Source organism: Poecilia reticulata, linkage group LG11 (assembly GCF_000633615.1).
Source record: "Poecilia reticulata strain Guanapo linkage group LG11, Guppy_female_1.0+MT, whole genome shotgun sequence".
Lineage (NCBI taxonomy): Eukaryota > Metazoa > Chordata > Actinopteri > Cyprinodontiformes > Poeciliidae > Poecilia > Poecilia reticulata.
In genome coordinates, this window is record NC_024341.1 from 8,778,492 (window position 1) to 8,794,877 (window position 16,386).

At 42.3% G+C, this 16,386-nt stretch overlaps 1 protein-coding gene across 1 annotated transcript in view; it reads left to right on the plus strand.

The window, feature by feature from the left end:
* Positions 1-16,373, plus strand: part of col9a2 (procollagen, type IX, alpha 2) — a 28,415-nt gene extending 12,042 nt beyond the window's left edge. Inside the window, exons 7-32 of the mRNA XM_008421595.2 lie at positions 1,758-1,781; positions 1,907-1,960; positions 3,060-3,113; positions 4,987-5,037; positions 5,145-5,201; positions 5,283-5,336; positions 7,963-8,016; positions 8,135-8,188; positions 8,660-8,713; positions 8,796-8,849; positions 8,956-9,009; positions 9,102-9,155; positions 9,248-9,301; positions 10,564-10,608; positions 10,686-10,739; positions 10,853-10,906; positions 11,092-11,145; positions 11,249-11,320; positions 11,699-11,734; positions 11,875-11,919; positions 12,316-12,348; positions 12,427-12,573; positions 12,655-12,709; positions 12,881-13,069; positions 13,155-13,232; positions 15,546-16,373. Of these exons, the coding sequence (XP_008419817.1) occupies positions 1,758-1,781; positions 1,907-1,960; positions 3,060-3,113; positions 4,987-5,037; positions 5,145-5,201; positions 5,283-5,336; positions 7,963-8,016; positions 8,135-8,188; positions 8,660-8,713; positions 8,796-8,849; positions 8,956-9,009; positions 9,102-9,155; positions 9,248-9,301; positions 10,564-10,608; positions 10,686-10,739; positions 10,853-10,906; positions 11,092-11,145; positions 11,249-11,320; positions 11,699-11,734; positions 11,875-11,919; positions 12,316-12,348; positions 12,427-12,573; positions 12,655-12,709; positions 12,881-13,069; positions 13,155-13,232; positions 15,546-15,751 (1,740 nt within the window). The 3' untranslated portion in view covers positions 15,752-16,373. The remainder of the gene's footprint in view (positions 1-1,757; positions 1,782-1,906; positions 1,961-3,059; positions 3,114-4,986; positions 5,038-5,144; positions 5,202-5,282; positions 5,337-7,962; positions 8,017-8,134; positions 8,189-8,659; positions 8,714-8,795; positions 8,850-8,955; positions 9,010-9,101; positions 9,156-9,247; positions 9,302-10,563; positions 10,609-10,685; positions 10,740-10,852; positions 10,907-11,091; positions 11,146-11,248; positions 11,321-11,698; positions 11,735-11,874; positions 11,920-12,315; positions 12,349-12,426; positions 12,574-12,654; positions 12,710-12,880; positions 13,070-13,154; positions 13,233-15,545) is intronic.
* Positions 16,374-16,386: the final 13 nt, after the last annotated feature.

The window sequence follows — 16,386 nt, forward strand, 5'->3', positions numbered from 1 at the left end:
TTTTTTTTTGCAACCCCGTTCAGAGTCTTTGGGTGGGGGTGTTATGTGCTGCGGGCACATTATTATTCTGACTATTTCTTTTCCTTGTTTTCTTATAGATTTTAGTTGAATGACCTTTTGTTAATCTAGTTTGGAGTTTGGATAAATTCCTTTTTGTTCACGTAATTATGTTAATTCGTGGCGCTGTTGGTCCGCCTATAAATAGGCTGGCTTTCGGCATGTTGGGAGCGCCATCATCTTTTCGAGCTCCGCCTTTTCCGCTCGTCCCACTTGCTCCATCCGTGCGGTGCGCGCACGTCCAGTCGCTGTGGGCCGCAGCTGACTCTCCAGACAGCCATGTGGTATTTTTGTTAGCTTTTGTTTGTCTTTTTTGTGATTTTGGCCTGGTGGGACCGGTTGTCCTGTTTTCGATCTTTCTTTTGATTAGATTCTCTTTTTGCTTTAGTCCGGTACCAGTAGGGGCTTCGACGGCCCTGTATAGGGTTGGCCCCCTGCTGTACCGTTTTGTTCTGTTTGATCGGCTCACCAGGTCCAACTTTAGGTTAATACTTTTGGGGTTTTGTTTTTTCTTTTATTTTGGGAACACGGGATTTGAGGGTTTTAACATTATTTTCTTCACCGAAAATCAGGAAAAGCTGAATTAAGAACATCAATAAGAAGAAAATTTATAAATAAACCTTTTTGTTAAACCCTCACTTTTGTTGTCTCGTGTCCTAAATATGTTGTGTCCTTGGTGGACGTAACAGACTGTGTAAATGCTACATTGACCTAAGCCCTGTTGAAGACTACTCTAAAGACGGCACTGGCCCTCTGGATAATGTACTGTGATGCAAAATAATTGCAAACATGATTTAAGCAATATACAAGAAGGTTGATTTTTGATATCTTCATGATGATATGGAGTGTCAAAGTATCATTCCATAGGATTTTGTCAAAGGTCACACAGTATGTCAACTCGAGTCGATATCTTGAGTTTATGATGATTTGGCAGGCAAAGCTAACTTACAGTTTGCATTGCTCGTCACAGCTTATCAGTGTTTATCTTTTGTAAATAAGAAGACATTTTCATGACCGAGGGAATCTTGACGCTGCTTTATTAGTTGATGCCTAGATGCTTTATTATCTAGCATATTTGTATCCCAGCTGGCTTTTTTGTCGTGCCTGAATGTCTAACCAGCTGCACCCCCCTTTTAGCTCACTGAGGCCAGATGTGACATATGCTGCCTTGAACTTATAATAGAAACGATTCACACACACGCACGCAAACAAACCAGCTTCAAATTACATGTAAACACAGTCTGACACCACTAGGTGGTGCTCTGTGTCCATCTTCCTCACACCGTACAGCAGAACTACAGGTATTCAATGTTATGCTTGGGTGCCACACAATTAGTTAATCCTTTGTTCAGCATTATGGGGCGTCCCTGTTTGGGGGGGGGGGGGACGGTGCGCATCCAGCTGTCTAACGCTGCACTGACACAAGATCCTGCCCAGTGGGCTAAATTACCTCCATGAAGGCCTGATTCCTTAGTTATCCTGTTAAAGTTGATTCTAAGTAAAAGAGCAAGCAAAACAAACTGCCAGTGTTCTGAGTTTGCGAGCACTGTTTAGGCCTCATTCAGTACAATACACACGTCTTATCAAATCATTGCTTTTTTGTCATTGTTTGAATTTATACAGCATCAGTCAGAGCTCTGATATATATTTCTGTATCACAGTAGTGAATCAATCCTACTTCCTCTTTCTGTTCCACACAGGGAGTCGGCCTTCCAGGTCTGGCTGTAAGTTGCATGTTTGCCATTTCACAGAAACGCTTTGATTGATTTATTTATTTTTATAAAAGTACAATGGATATATTCTAATGTTCTTTACTGCACTATTTGTCTACATTGCTTTGTGTGCGTAGGGTGCCCCAGGGCCAATTGGCCTTCCAGGTCAAATTGGATCGCCTGGACCAAAGGTAGGTCATCAATTTTTAGTGAAACCTCCCGTTTGATCAACTACACTACTGTTTCACTTGCTGCAATTCCCCTTTTTCTACGGATTATTACCCCAGTGACCATAATAAAAAGCATCTTCCAGTCATATCCAATATGTCTCACAGTAGCTTGCAGCAGACGAACAGCAGAGGCTTGTTCAAGGTGAATTTAGAAGTGGCTGAAGCATCGACATTTATTTAGAAAAAAAAGCCGCACGCAAATACTCCATCATTACTCTTTATGAGTAATGATGGAGTTTATTTGACGTAATTAAAGCAATGACTGCAGGTAGTCATACCTTTAATTAAAACTTACTAAAATAAGTCATTAAGATAACATCAAAGGTCTCTTCATAAGCATAGTATTATATTTCAATTATTTAAAATCGGACACATAACATCAACCAATTCCAAGCCTGACATCAGACTAGCTTTTTCTCATTACCACACTTACCAAGACTCTGTGAATGACTTACACAGTGACAGTAGCTACTGTCATAAAATGAAAGTCTCTTCTTATTTCCAAGCAGCAATACATTGTAACAAATTACCAGCCTTAAGTCTTCTGATTGCCCTTACAGCAGCAGCAGTGCATTGCAGTTACCTGTCTTACTATGGAAGGCTCTCGCCATCATCTACACCTCATGGTAGCATCGATGCTAACAATCATGTGCCATCCTTGCAGTAAAACAGGAAGCGTTTCTCAATTCTGCCTCCTGTGGTAGCAGGAATGAATTGCAATCAATTGCGGGCATCGCAGTAGAGGAGAAGCTTCTATTTACTGCCACCGCAGCGTGGTATTAGTAATGTACTGCGACCATCAATCACCGCAGCAGTAGAATTGAAAACTATTGTTGTATTAGGAATGTTTTTCAGCCATTTGAGGGCCTAGCAGTAGAATATAAAGTACTTCTTGGAGGCAATGGATAGAGAAGTCGTATTTACCACCACCTTGTGGTAGCAGCAGTACACTACAGCTGCCTGCAGTGGAACAGCTGCAGTGGAACTCGCTGCTCTTCTCATAACTGAGTCTGTTTGCTTATTTTACTTGTGGCTATTTTCTGTTATCTGCTTCATGTAGGGCGTTTTGGGACCACCAGGTCCTCCAGGGCTCCCTGGACCTCCAGGCAAACCGGTAAGTGTCGATTGAAAAATGTTTGTAAAGGGAAATTGTGATTCCTAACTGCAAAACAACAAAGTTGATCCTGAAGTCACATTTTAAAATAAAATGATTTTACTGAGCATGCATATAATTTGGGGAGATCAACATTTTAATGTATAACAAATAATTGTACATAAATGCTCATAAAAGCAACAGTAATATTTTGCTCTGAAATGGTAAAACTATGATGCAAATTTTGTCCTTTTACTTTTATCAAAACTTTACAAGGAAATGCATTTTTCAAAAACCTAAAAAAAAAAAAAAAAGAAACTAAACTGACTGGATATTTGCATCTCATACCAGGTATGAAGCTTTTGATCACTGGATGCTAGTGCTACCAAGATTTAGACGTCTCCAGTATCTGTGATGTTTAAATTTGGCTTGAAGTTGCTTCAGGGGAGTGATTAAGTTCAGCGAGCTGCTGTCCATATGTTATTGCTGCAGAAAAACGCCGGTGTGAGGGTTGGGTTTGGTCCGCCTTCCTTTCTCCTCCGTATCTGCATGAAAAACCTTCATGTTCCCAAATAGAGTTCAGCGATAGTTGGGATTCCTCTCTGTTTTGGTGGAACTTTTTAAAGTTGCTCTTTGGAACTTTGCATTGCACACTTAGTTGTGCACATAGAGAACAATGCTGCATTTGTCAGTTTTTAATAGGGTTAGTACGAACACTCGTCCCGTTACATGTACCGCATAAACAGATACACTCTCAATAATAACTGGAGACATCTTGGTTTATATTGCAGTAATCAAACTGTTTCTACTATTGCTGACCATTTGTTACTCTTTTGCTTGTTTCCACTGATAGTTTGGTAATGCATTCCAAGTCTTTTGGGGTCCTTTGCCATTACCATCATCTTTAACTCCCTCTCTAACAGCTTCAACTCAGACGTGTGACTGGCCCAGAACAAAACATTCATATGACTTCCATTCAGACAAAACACCTTTGTAAAAAGAAGAAAAAAAAGTACTTAAAATCTATTTTCACCAGGGTTATGAGTAATTTTGGACTAGATGGTATGCCAGCCTTTTCTTTTGCACAAACTTCTACAACCGCACTTCCAATTAACCACAGAGTTCTGCTTGGATGAACTTTAAACTTCACAATTTCCATATGACGACATATGTTGCACCAAGACTGCGGAGATCAGTGAATACTCTAACGGGTGTACATTAGGCTTAATTAGGCTTATGGCTTTGTCAGTCTAATTGAATGTGCCTTATGTCGCCGGATGTGATTACAGGGTGAAATGAAAGACCTTGACAAACTACTAAGATTGATGATTGTTTGTTACTGCAGAAGAAGAGGTTGATTTTTTTTTTTCTTTTTTAATGCATGAAAATACCTGCTGCAACCACAGTGAGCTGTTTGTATAGGTCCCAGCAGACAGAAAGTGTTGAGGCAACTAAAACAGTTCAGAGAGTTAGGCTTTTTTTTTTGTTTTTTTTTTCGAAGGTGCATGTACTCCCCTGTGTGTTTCTCCGAGTGGCTCCGAGAGCGCGGGGGTGGGGAGAGGGAGTGTCTTCACCTAGAATGATGTTCACTGCCCAAGGGAGTGTATTTGTTTAACTTTAGTGCTGTCCTAGGACAAATAAACCCCTATTAGATCAGTGGGGTGTCTCATCTGACTGCAGCAGTAATACATCAGTCTCTAGAGATACCTCACTTCCTAACTTAATCTATAAGCAGAGAGATGGAAAGATAGGGAGAGGAGTCGCTGGAAATAATGGGGAGAGCGCTGAGTCAGCGCAAGGAGGGTTGGGTGGGTGGGGGGGCGAGAGAGAGGTAACTCTGTGCCAACTGAGGCCAGCAGACTTCCCTCATGCTTGTGTCCAAATGCCTGTCTAGGGTCCTCCAGGCAAGTTTATTGGTCTCGAGGAGGGTAGTGCAGACTTGCAGGTAAGATCTTTCACAACTAGTCTCGTACATGTTTTTTATTTATTTTATTTTTTTTTGGCATGGTTTCACTTCTGTTAATCTGTCTTCTTTTGCATCTCTTAAAACAGTGTCCTCTCAACTGCCCAGCAGGACCCAAAGGCCCTCAGGGACTTCAGGGTGTAAAAGTAAGTCTTTGCGTCTCACTGTGTCCCCCCCGTTAACAAAGTTTGCCGCAGCACCGTCCTGACTAAAGCGTTGCTCCCCAGGGACACAAAGGGCGTGCCGGCGTTCTCGGAGACCCCGGCAGCATAGGGAAACCGGTGAGCTGCGCGCTACACAAGTACCTGTACATGTTTATGTTTTTTTTTTTTTTTTAACAGCATTGCACACTCAGCCACTGCTGAGAGCCACAGGAGGCAGGGATTAGTTTTAATGAAGCCCCCCGAGGCACATGACTGCACTAATCTGGCAGCGATTAGTCAGGCCGGAGCTCGGACCTGCAGTCCGCGTGCAGCGACGTGCCAGATGAAGGAGACGGTGCAGGAGCCAGGTACATGAAGGGGAGGATGAGAGAGTCAAGGTTCAGGCAGACCTCTCACCTCACCGTTTTAAGCAGAGGTAATGAGCACACCGTGGACTCCTGGGGAGCAGCTAGCCGAGTCCGAGGACTTAGCCTCTGATCTTCCCACACAATGAACCTTCTGGCAGTGCTTAGATGCTGAAAAACACTCGGCTCACCCGATAACCACTCCACACAGGCCCGGCTTGGATTTCAGAGGGCCTGGCTTGACTCAAGGTTGCTCTGTCTTTTCTTCATCTTAAAGACACCCGCCAGGAGCTGTTAACATCTCCGGCAGACTGCTCAGGCTGAGACTCAGATGTTAGCTGAGCAGAAATGCTTTACTTCCTGCATGCTAAATCACTTCTGAATAAAAATAAATAAATAAATAAAAAAAGTGCTGAGGAGGCCACTCATCTTTATCTCGGCTCCAGCAGAAAACAATGTGGAGGAATTGCACTTCAGGAACTGTTACACGGCTGTTTTAACACAGTTGACTCAGGATTATTATACTTATGCTAAGATGAGTTTATCTCATATAGACACAGGTTTTATCTGGTCTAACATGTTCAACATTAAAAGTTGGAACAGCAAACTCAATGGTACAATCCCTACTGTAATGGTTATCAAGTCCTTCTCACAAATACTTCTGTTTGTAGTTGAAGTCACCTCCACAAAGACTGTGTTTGCTGACATAATATTAAAACATGTAGCTACATTTACTAAGTGAAACACATTATATTGATTGATGTGACCCAGACTGATGTTTTCAAACCTTCGTTTCTGTTAGTTCTGATTTTCTGCCTGTAGCTGTTGAAAACAACATTTACGATTTGAATCGTGCATCAAATTGATTAAAAAAACAACACTACAGAAATATGAGAGGTATGGTTACTGCCTGCTCAAAGGCTGTTATTTTCAACAGGAGCTATTAAGCTGACAAATAAGCCTCATTGTAGCATATTTTCAAATTTATTAAAGATGAACGTATATAGTCAGTGGACAAAATAGAAATTTGGACCCGTTTAAGAAGAATAGCCAACATCATTGGCTGGATGCTGTGTCCATGACGCAGAGCTTCTTGAAGAAAGTTTTATCAATAATTCTCTTATGTTCAGTTCAGCCTCAGTGTTTTGACCAATGATGTGATGGTTTTGTATATTTTCTACAAAGAACTAGAAAGAAACTGAAAATAAATTATGAAGGGCTGACCGAGAATATCTGGATATTAATTTCTCAAATGATAAAAACCGTAACAGGTCAAATTAAATGAATTTATGAAATCCATTTCATTGTGCCAATGAAAATCATTCACAAATGTAGAATCAGCATGCTTGTAAGGAAAACTAGAAATAAACACAATCAACAAGACACATAAAAAAAAACACCAATTCAAACTTAATAAAAAACAAAAGTTTTTTTTCTTCTTTTGACTCGTAAGTATGAATTTTAGTTTAAACTTTCACGTTTGTTGTAGCTGTAATTAAAACAACTTCTTGTCTGCCTGTCCTCAACATCCAAAATGGTCGTTTTGCACATGAAACGGCTACAGCAAGGTGACTTAATTTTGAAACACCAAGCTCACTTTGAGTTGCCCACCTTCAGTAACAACATCCACACCGAAGCTGTTGGTGGCACAACCTGTCTCAGTGCATCTCTTAAAGGAAGAGATCATTTTTGAGTATTTTCAGAAACAGTGGTTAGTATTTACATTTGATTTGCATCTTATAATCCCTTTCTGTGAACGTGATTAGGTGTATAGCGTTGACACAACACACGAAACCCTGACAGGTAAGGAGATCCCATGACAAAACTCTCAATAAAACAAAATTTTTTGTAATCTGAAGATGATCAAATCCTGTCCATTAAACATATGCATTTCATTTGAATTCTTGGAAATCAAAGCTAGGAGCGTTGTTAAACCTCAGCCGATCAGCTTCCAGTGTACAACAGCAAGCATCAACGTTCGAGTTAAGATTTCCCTCCGGAAATTTCACACCCGAACTACTCTGACCCCCTTTAACTCCGACCCGCTTTGCATTTTTCCAGCAATGTACCTTGAAGTTCATGTGTTTGTGAGGGAAATTGGGATCTGTGTGGGCAAATTTGGATTGGGCCATTAATTTTTGATTAGCTCGCTCTTGCTGGCTAATTAGTTTCAGCTAGAACTTTATCAAGCTTGACTCAGCCAGTACACAGTATACAACCATCAAAGGCCGGTTAAGGCATCAAAAGTAACCGTCTAAAACTGGCTTTGAAAGTACTTGCTCTCAGGTTTTAAGTTTTCATGAATGAAATGTAACACACACACACACACAAGACAAAAAATGTGACCTTCTGTTAGTTTAGGAAATTAACAAGTCTGTTTTATCTTTTTTTTTTTACAGGGACCCAAGGGAGAAGTTGGTATCTCTGGGGAGCAGGGCATCCCAGGACCCCCGGTATGCTGCAGATTCAAAATTAGTTAATGCGCGTGATTGTTCGAGCTCAGCACCGGAAACTGGCATTTGCAGTGCTCTGTTCTCCCCATTACATTACTGACTTTTCCTTTCCTTCCAGGGTCCGTTGGGTCTGCGGGGCTATCCAGGAATGATGGGTCCTAAAGGAGAGGCCGTGAGTGCCGCGCTTTGTTGTTTTCGATTCAGACGGAGCCTTGTTGTCTCTTTGCTCTGCGGATGCGAGGCAATTCAAATTCCTGTGCTAAGCACCAAGAAGGCACAGCACAGCCCGAGCCCCCATCTATACAAACACCATCCATTACCAGCAATGGGGACATATGGAAATGATGCTAACACAAATCTCTCTCCTTCTCTAATGAGTTGGGGTTGTCTGGGTCCACTGTGACTCCATCTGTAGTTAATGATCCACTGTAGCCATCCATCTTACTGTTAACATTAGCTAAGTTAGCCAAGTTAGCACCCCGGCTTAAAGCCAAAACAAGAGTGGCTGGCTCTATGCGCTGCTCCCATTAGTGGAGTGAGTTAAGCACTAATTATCCCTTTATCACAATAAATAATAGGCTTCTGCAACTTAACTTTCCCTCTGATCTCAGGTGATTGATGGCACTTTGTTGTTCTTCGGCAGGGCCCTCGTGGATACAAGGGCATCGTTGGACCTGTAGGAATTCCTGGACCTCCTGTGAGAACACACACACACACGCAGACTTACTTCAAAATAAAGTTCTGATTATTCTAAGGTACCCTTTCTTTCTTTTTTCCAGGGTGAGGAGGGACCTCAGGGGCCACTTGGAGACTCGGGAGAAAAAGGAGACAAAGTGGGTGAAACCTCTCCAGTCGTTGCCAAACAACAACAGTTATCTCTGAAAACTTTATCGCACGGCACCGTGCGCACACTGAGGCAGACGCATTTGTTTTCCGCAGGGCGGCCGAGGCATCCAGGGCCCACAGGGGGCCGTTGGCAAAAAGGGGGAGAATGTGAGTGAAGCCTCTTGTTTGTGTGTTCGCTGATGTTTTCAAAGAGCGTGCCAAGTAAAGTCCTTTGATTCATTGTCCTCCCGCTATCCCAGGGTCTTCCGGGTATCGATGGAAAAGATGGCACACCTGGCATTCCTGGAATCAAGGTAAGCGTGCACCTGCTGCTGTGATGATCAGAGTCTGGAAAAAATGACACATGTTTAATCTTCTTTTCTTTTTTTTGATGTATTTTATGTAGGGGGCTCCTGGGCAACCCGGTATGCCTGGCCCTCCAGGTCCTGCGGGGACAGCAGTAAGTGATTTTTTTTTTTTTTTTTTTTTTTTTTTACGATTGTACATAAACCTTTTTCCAATTTGTCACAGAACAAAATCAAATTCCAATGTTTCTTTTTTTTCTTTCTTCAATTTGTGCAATCTACCTACATAAATTATGGCATAAATCAGAAATAATGTGATTTTATTTATTTATTTATTTATTTATTTTTACAATTACAAATGTGAAAACATTATGGAATATACACAAAACCACCCAGATTATAGTTGGCCACCCAAGTTGACAGGCTGGGTGCTGAGGCATCAATCTGAGAAGCAGACACGCCGTTGCCATGGTGAGACATGGTGGTGGAAGCATCATGCCGAAGGGATTAATCTCAGCCGGTTAGTCTGACGGGGAGATGAACGCAGTAATTCTGATGGAAGACGTCTTATAGGTAACAAAGAAACGTGAGATTTAACTGGAGGTTCACATTACAGCAGAGAAACTGAGAAATAAAAGCTTATTCAGGTATTAGAATGCTCCATTGCAAATCCACATCTAAATCCAGTTAAGAATCAGTGGAACGACTGGAACATTATTGTTCCCAAACAGACTCCGTGTAATTTAACAAATATTTGACAAAATGTGTTCAAATCTGTGACTGACATAAAGACATGCGAGATACTCCAGACTTTTCTCCATCTTGATTCAACAAAACCAAATCACACGCACACAAAAAAAAAAAAATGTTGCAGTAGGTTGGAAGCAAACTCATACATTTGAGTTCCAGCTCTGGTTTCTGGGCAGTCGTCCAGGGTAACAGAGACCCTTTGACCCATTCTGTTTTAGAATACGAACCACCTTGAAATGGCTCTCTGCTGCCTCCGCAGACCATTTATCATTATCAGGCCGGTGGGGGAAACACACAATTGTGTGGGACTACGTGTGTGTGTGTGTGTGTGTGTGTGTATGCGTATCTGCAGTATTTTGACTAAGAGGTAATGAAGCGCAAAATGCACACTTTGCTGTGTGATCGCTCCTGTGACACTCGGGCTGCGACAGACTCAAGCTCTGGAACTTGGACTTTTTCTACACACTTAAACACAAACGCGCACAAATGAGCAAGGCAAAGCGTTTGGCCCTGGCTGGCAAAGGTGGCTTTGTTGTGCTCAGACATTTTTGCCACTTCACTGATAGCAGTAACACAATCACGTTTGCACCGTCGGTTTTGCCCTCTGCACACACACACGGAGTTTGGATTTGCTGTGTTTTAAAAGCTGTGCTAATTCTGTCTGCAGGGTTTGACTGGCACGTCGGGAGGGAAAGGGGAAGCTGGAAGAAAGGTATGCTTTTACATGTTTTAAAATTTTTTTTTAGAGATTTGTGTTTTATTTCTTACTGCATTTTGTTGCTTTCTCAGGGGGAACCTGGACCGAGGGGCCACAGTGGCATGCCTGGTACTCCTGGTCCTTTGGTGGGGAATATAGAATTTAAAATTTATGCATATATGCACACATAATTCTTCTTTTTTTCACTGGTGGATCGAACATTGAGAACAATTGTACAGGTTTATTGTCTCTCTGTTAGGGTGAACCAGGTATTCCTGGAGAGCCAGGCATGGAAGGAGTTCCTGGATTTAAGGTAAAAACCGATAAAAAACTAACAACAATAATGAAAAGTAAACAAAAAAAATGAAATAGATTTGTAGAGTTTGTATTGAATTCCCATTGTTAATACATTTGATGATATCAATAGGTAAGTAAATAAATCCTACCCGTTTCCTATTTACTCAAGCCACAGAACTAACTTCACACCTATTTCTGCAGGGTGACAGAGGACAGCGGGGGCCAGTGGGGCCACAGGGAGCCGTTGGCAAGCCCGTAAGTTGCATTACAAAATTATTAAAGCATTTTTTTTAATTTTATCTTTTTTAAAGATGATTGCAAGGTGAACACTAAACACCGTATTTATCTTTTCCAACAGGGGAGCAAAGGAGAAAGAGGGCCTATTGGTATCCCAGGCCCACAGGGACTTACTGGGACTAAAGGAGACCAGGTTTGTGAACGATTTATGCAAGAAAAAATATGCAAATGTAAAGTTATCCACACATAGTGTATACATTTTTCATAATAATCTAATGTAGTTTAGCAGGCCTGACCATTGGGGGCAGCATTTACCAGTGAAAGGAACTCAAATGAGGTTCACTGTAGATCATTGAGTAAGGCAAGCAATATAAATGATAATCCAAGCATCTCCTCATCTTCCTTGTTTCGGAGATGAGACAACATTTTTCTTTCCTCACAATCTCTGGTGTCAGTGGCCTCAATCAATATTTAGTTCTTGTGCGTTTCGAAGCATAATAGATTCTGGATGTAGCCACATTCGCATGTATCCACCTGTCTCTCTCCCTCTCTCTCTTTCTCTTCCTACCAGGGCTTCCAAGGAAAAGTTGGTCCGAAGGGAGACATAGTGAGTAGAACTTTCTGCTCCTTCTTCAAAAATGAGCTGGTCAGAAATCCAGAGCTCAGTGCCCGCAAGATTATTTCCCTTCATGCAACTCCCCCCCCGCTTTGTTCTGCTCTTAGCTCTCTCCTCTCTGTTGCTTTCAGGGCGACCCGGGTGTCGAGGGATTGGCTGGCGAGAAAGGCGAAAAGGTAAAGACGGGTAAAAGCGCAAGGCAAAGCGGCGTCGAGCTCCTTGTTGCAAAGAACCACAATGAAGTCTGTGGATAGGGAATTTTCTCTCTGAAGATGAGAAGATTCAAATGCAAAATGTTAAAATCACCAGCAAACTAAAAGGAAGCTGCAGTTTACATACAAATACACATAACTCAGAAAGGAAGTAATTTATGAAAAAGGGACAACACTACTTGCACAGGCTTTTGTGTGGATACATTTTTATACGTTTGTTTACCAAATTCCATTGTGATAGTGAAATCAGTCGTGTTCATATCCCTCCATATTTGTCACATTTTCCCCACAAAATTTCATTTAGAAAAAAACAAACAAACAAATGGCTTCACCGAGTAATGCTTTCGTTTGCTGTGACAGGGTTTGTCTGGAGAACCGGGGCCCAAAGGACAGGCGAGTGGACGAGATCGCCGTTCGACCGTCTCGCTGACGTTTATGAATCTTTCCTCCTGACCGCTCTTTTCTTCACAGCAAGGAATCAGGGGGGATCCCGGACACAACGGACCCACCGGAGACCCCGGGAAACCAGGGGATCCGGGCCCACCTGGGCTGCCGGGTCCAAGGGGACTCAATGGAGAGAGAGGAGTACCTGGCGTACCGGGCATTCCTGGAGAAACAGTAAGTGATTCACTGCAACAATATTTCTCTTTTCGGTTTGTTTCACTAATGGGTCGCTGAGGCTTCTCTTGCTCCCTCCAGGGGCGCGACGCATCCGACCAGCATATTATTGAAGTGGTGCTAAAGATGTTGCAGGGTGAGAGTTATTATCTGGAAAGTCACCTTTTGATGTCTGTAGGGAGGATTAGATGAGCTCATTTCTTTAAAAAAAAGAAGAAGAAAAAAGAGACTTTTTAGCTTTTGAAGCAGTCGGATGTTGGTCGTTAAAGGAAGGGTCTTAGGAATGACTATTGGTTTTCTGGTACAGAAAGACTGCAGGCTGTGGCAGTGAGTGCCAAAAGGGCTGTGCTTGGTGGTGCGGGTGTAATGGGACCTCCTGGGCCTCCTGGTCCACCGGGGGCACCTGGCCCCCAGGGGCCACATGGCTTACCTGGCACCCGTGGTATCCCTGGTATGATTGGAGGACCTGGGCAGATTGGCAACACTGGGCTAAAAGGTAAATCACCACAGCACTGGAGTGAGATGAGACGGTGCTTATTGTTGGTTTTGCTAAAGTAGGTAATGTCTTTGTCTGTGTCCAGGAAAGAGAGGACCAAAGGGAGAGAGAGGAGATCCAGGTAAACCTCACCCAGGTCAACCAGGACCTCCAGGGATACAAGGTGAACATTTCCTTTTCTAACTCAAGTATGCAAAGATTACACTGTTAAAGCACCTTGCTATAAAAATGATTTCTAAAATACCTTCAATTGTGGTTTGCCAAGCCCTAAATTATGTCAGTCCTGAACTTGCAACAAATGGAATAAGGGGATAAGAGAAGGAGAATTACTTCCTAAACTTGTAATTATGCGCGTCGTAAGTTCTGTTACAAACCTCCAATTGTTGGATTTTGATTTCAGTTTCAATAGTACGTCATTGGTTATTTATTGTAGGAGAAGTGACTGGAAAATTAAGTGTTATGACAGTTTTAAAGTAAAAAACAAACAAACAAAAAAACAGAAAATTGAATAACATTTGACATTTTGATAACGCTTTATTTAAAGGGGTGTGCCATGATACTGAACATGGACAAGTCTTCATGAATGTTTATGACTGTTGTCATGAAGTGTCATTTGGTATATGGAAAGATTTGGTGCTATTCTCTGCAGGTATCAAATGCTTTCGATTGTTGAGACAAAGTCTGATGGTTCCTCGGTTAGACTCGAGAAAAAAAAATAGAAGTGCCTTTGTGTTTTTTGATCGGTGACTCACCACCACCGACTAGAAGTCTTACATCACCCTCATATACCATCAGCAATAACAGTGCGATGTCCTCCTATATTTCCTATCAACTTCAGAAGCTGCACAAACTTTGCCACTGATGGCGATATAGAGAGCGCCGGAACGGAAGCAGCTGCTATAAATAACACGTCTGACATTTCTGCACGTTTAACTGCATCCGTCTACAACCCCATAATGAGTGTCTTTATTTGGACAATTTCTGCAACACTTAGTTTTATATCTGTCAGTAACAGTTAGGGGCTGTTACCGAGGAGCCAGACAGCTAAACCTACGTCCAGTAAAACATTTCCATGTGACCCACAACAAAGTAAAAACTGAATTTGGTCTTTTAACAACAAACCCTGAGTTGAGTTAAACGCTATACCACCAATTTATTTATGTTTTCCCCCCCAACAGTTCAGCACAATTTTGTACATATTAGCAGTTAAATTGTTGTCTTAGCATTGAAGTCACAAAATAAAGAAATAGGAAGCAAGACATTGTGGCTTAACTGGTGGAAAACAGCATGACAACATTTAAAACAAGCTCAGTCAGATTTAGTTATTTGCTGTAGAGTTGAGTGTCCAAACGTTAAACTGGTCGGTGTTTACTTTAGAAGTTGGCATAAACTGTTATTGCTCCTTTGTTCTCTCATGTCATGTGTCCACTTTGAGATAGCTTAGTTCTTTTCTCATCCTGCTCACTTAAGGAGCTACAAGCTCTGATGATGAAATATTGAATAAGTACGCTCTTGAAAAGATGTTTGGTCTGTTGCTTGACGTTGGTTTTATCAGCTTTGTACAACCGGATTACAGGAAAAAAACGCTTCTTCAAACGGAAGCAAAATGGAGGAAATATGGAAAACACCTGACCTGATATTAGAAATTATTTTCCCTACATAAGCTACTTTGTTGCTGTTTTCTCAACTAAAAAACATGAACGTTACATCACTGAATGTGATGGTTAATGCCGAAGGATTTATCGCCCCCCTCCCCTTGTAAGTTGATCATGAATCCACTGCGAAACTTCCAGTCCATTACAAAAACTGAAAAGGCACAGGAATATCATCTTCAGTTGGTCTGCGCAAAACAAAATCGGAAAACTTACCATCAGCAGAATAACGGTGATTTCATTTCGTTCTCTGAAGTTGGAGATGACTAGTTAGAAACACATGATTGACCTTTGAGTTGGGTTCAATTCTGATTGAATTACCGTCACACAATGTGCCGTACACCATCTGTGGCTGTTAAGTCAGTATTTAAAAACACCCAAACTGAAGACAAATGGCTTATATCGGTAACAGTAGTTAGCATCAACACGACTACTTTATTACTACTAAGGGTTTTTATGGACCAGTTGAAAATGTCTATTAAAGAAAATAGAGAGCTGCACAGGGAAGGGAGAGGTAAAGAAGACAAGAGAGACAATAAGGCAACTGAAGGACTTGGCGTTACGTCTGCTGCTATAGGATGGGATCCTGAGAGGAATTTCAAAGGCGTCATTAACTCCAGCCATTTAACAGATGCTCCTGAGTGGGGATGTGAAAGGACTGCAACAGTACAAGCTAATTCAAGCTAAAGGAAATTCGTTCTGTTCTGCTCAACTGGGCGCAAATTAAATAAATGAATGCCTTTCCTTCAGTGATGTAAGCAGTGTGACTGCATAGGGTTTCGGTCATCAACTTAAGTTTCTCTTACGACCTTCCAACTTCACAGGCCCTCCTGGTGTCGATGGTGTGGCTAGAGACGGCAGGCCCGGTGAGAGAGGACCTCAGGGAGGAGCTGGTGAGCCGGGTCACCCTGGTAAGGCAGGGCCCCCGGGCCTTCCCGGGTTCTGCGAGGCGGCAATGTGTCTGGCGGCATCGGCGTACACCTCACCGAGATTACAAGAGGCGGGGACGATCAAAGGACCCAACGTTTAGAGACCCCTTTCTCTCTCTCTCTAAATCAACTGTCGGGGGGGGGGCAGGGAGGGGGAGAGGAAAGAGAGAGACTGCTCTCCTCACTTGGACATCAGGAAATGAGAGTTGGGGGGCGATGATAGACTGGGTGTTTAGCTTCCCAGCCCCTATCCTCCATCTCTCCTAGATATTACAACTGGAAGTTTTTTGACTGGTGGGATATCATGATCTTAATCCCACACATCACCATGACAACAGCAGCTCACAAGCCACCCACATCCTTAAGAATTCTCCAGTGTTTTTTCTTTTTTTTTTTTTTTTGGATGATGTCAGTGTCAGTCCCCGTCCAAATGCCACACTCCTTTCCTTGGCAGCGATACGGGAGCAGATTCAGACTGAACCTCCACGTCTCCTACCTACCGACACACTGTCTACAAGCTGAGAGATGGTGGGGAGGGGGGCAAAAAAAAAGAAAATGAAAAAAAAAATGGTGAAGAGTGTTTTTCTTTAACAACACGGTCACTTTAGATGCGATAACTTGCATGTTCTCGAACGTCATCTTACCTCTCTGTCGATTGAGACATCAAACCTTAAAGCTGTACAATAAGGACCAATAAATGATTGCAGCCCAAGTTTTCACTCAGTACTGTATTATG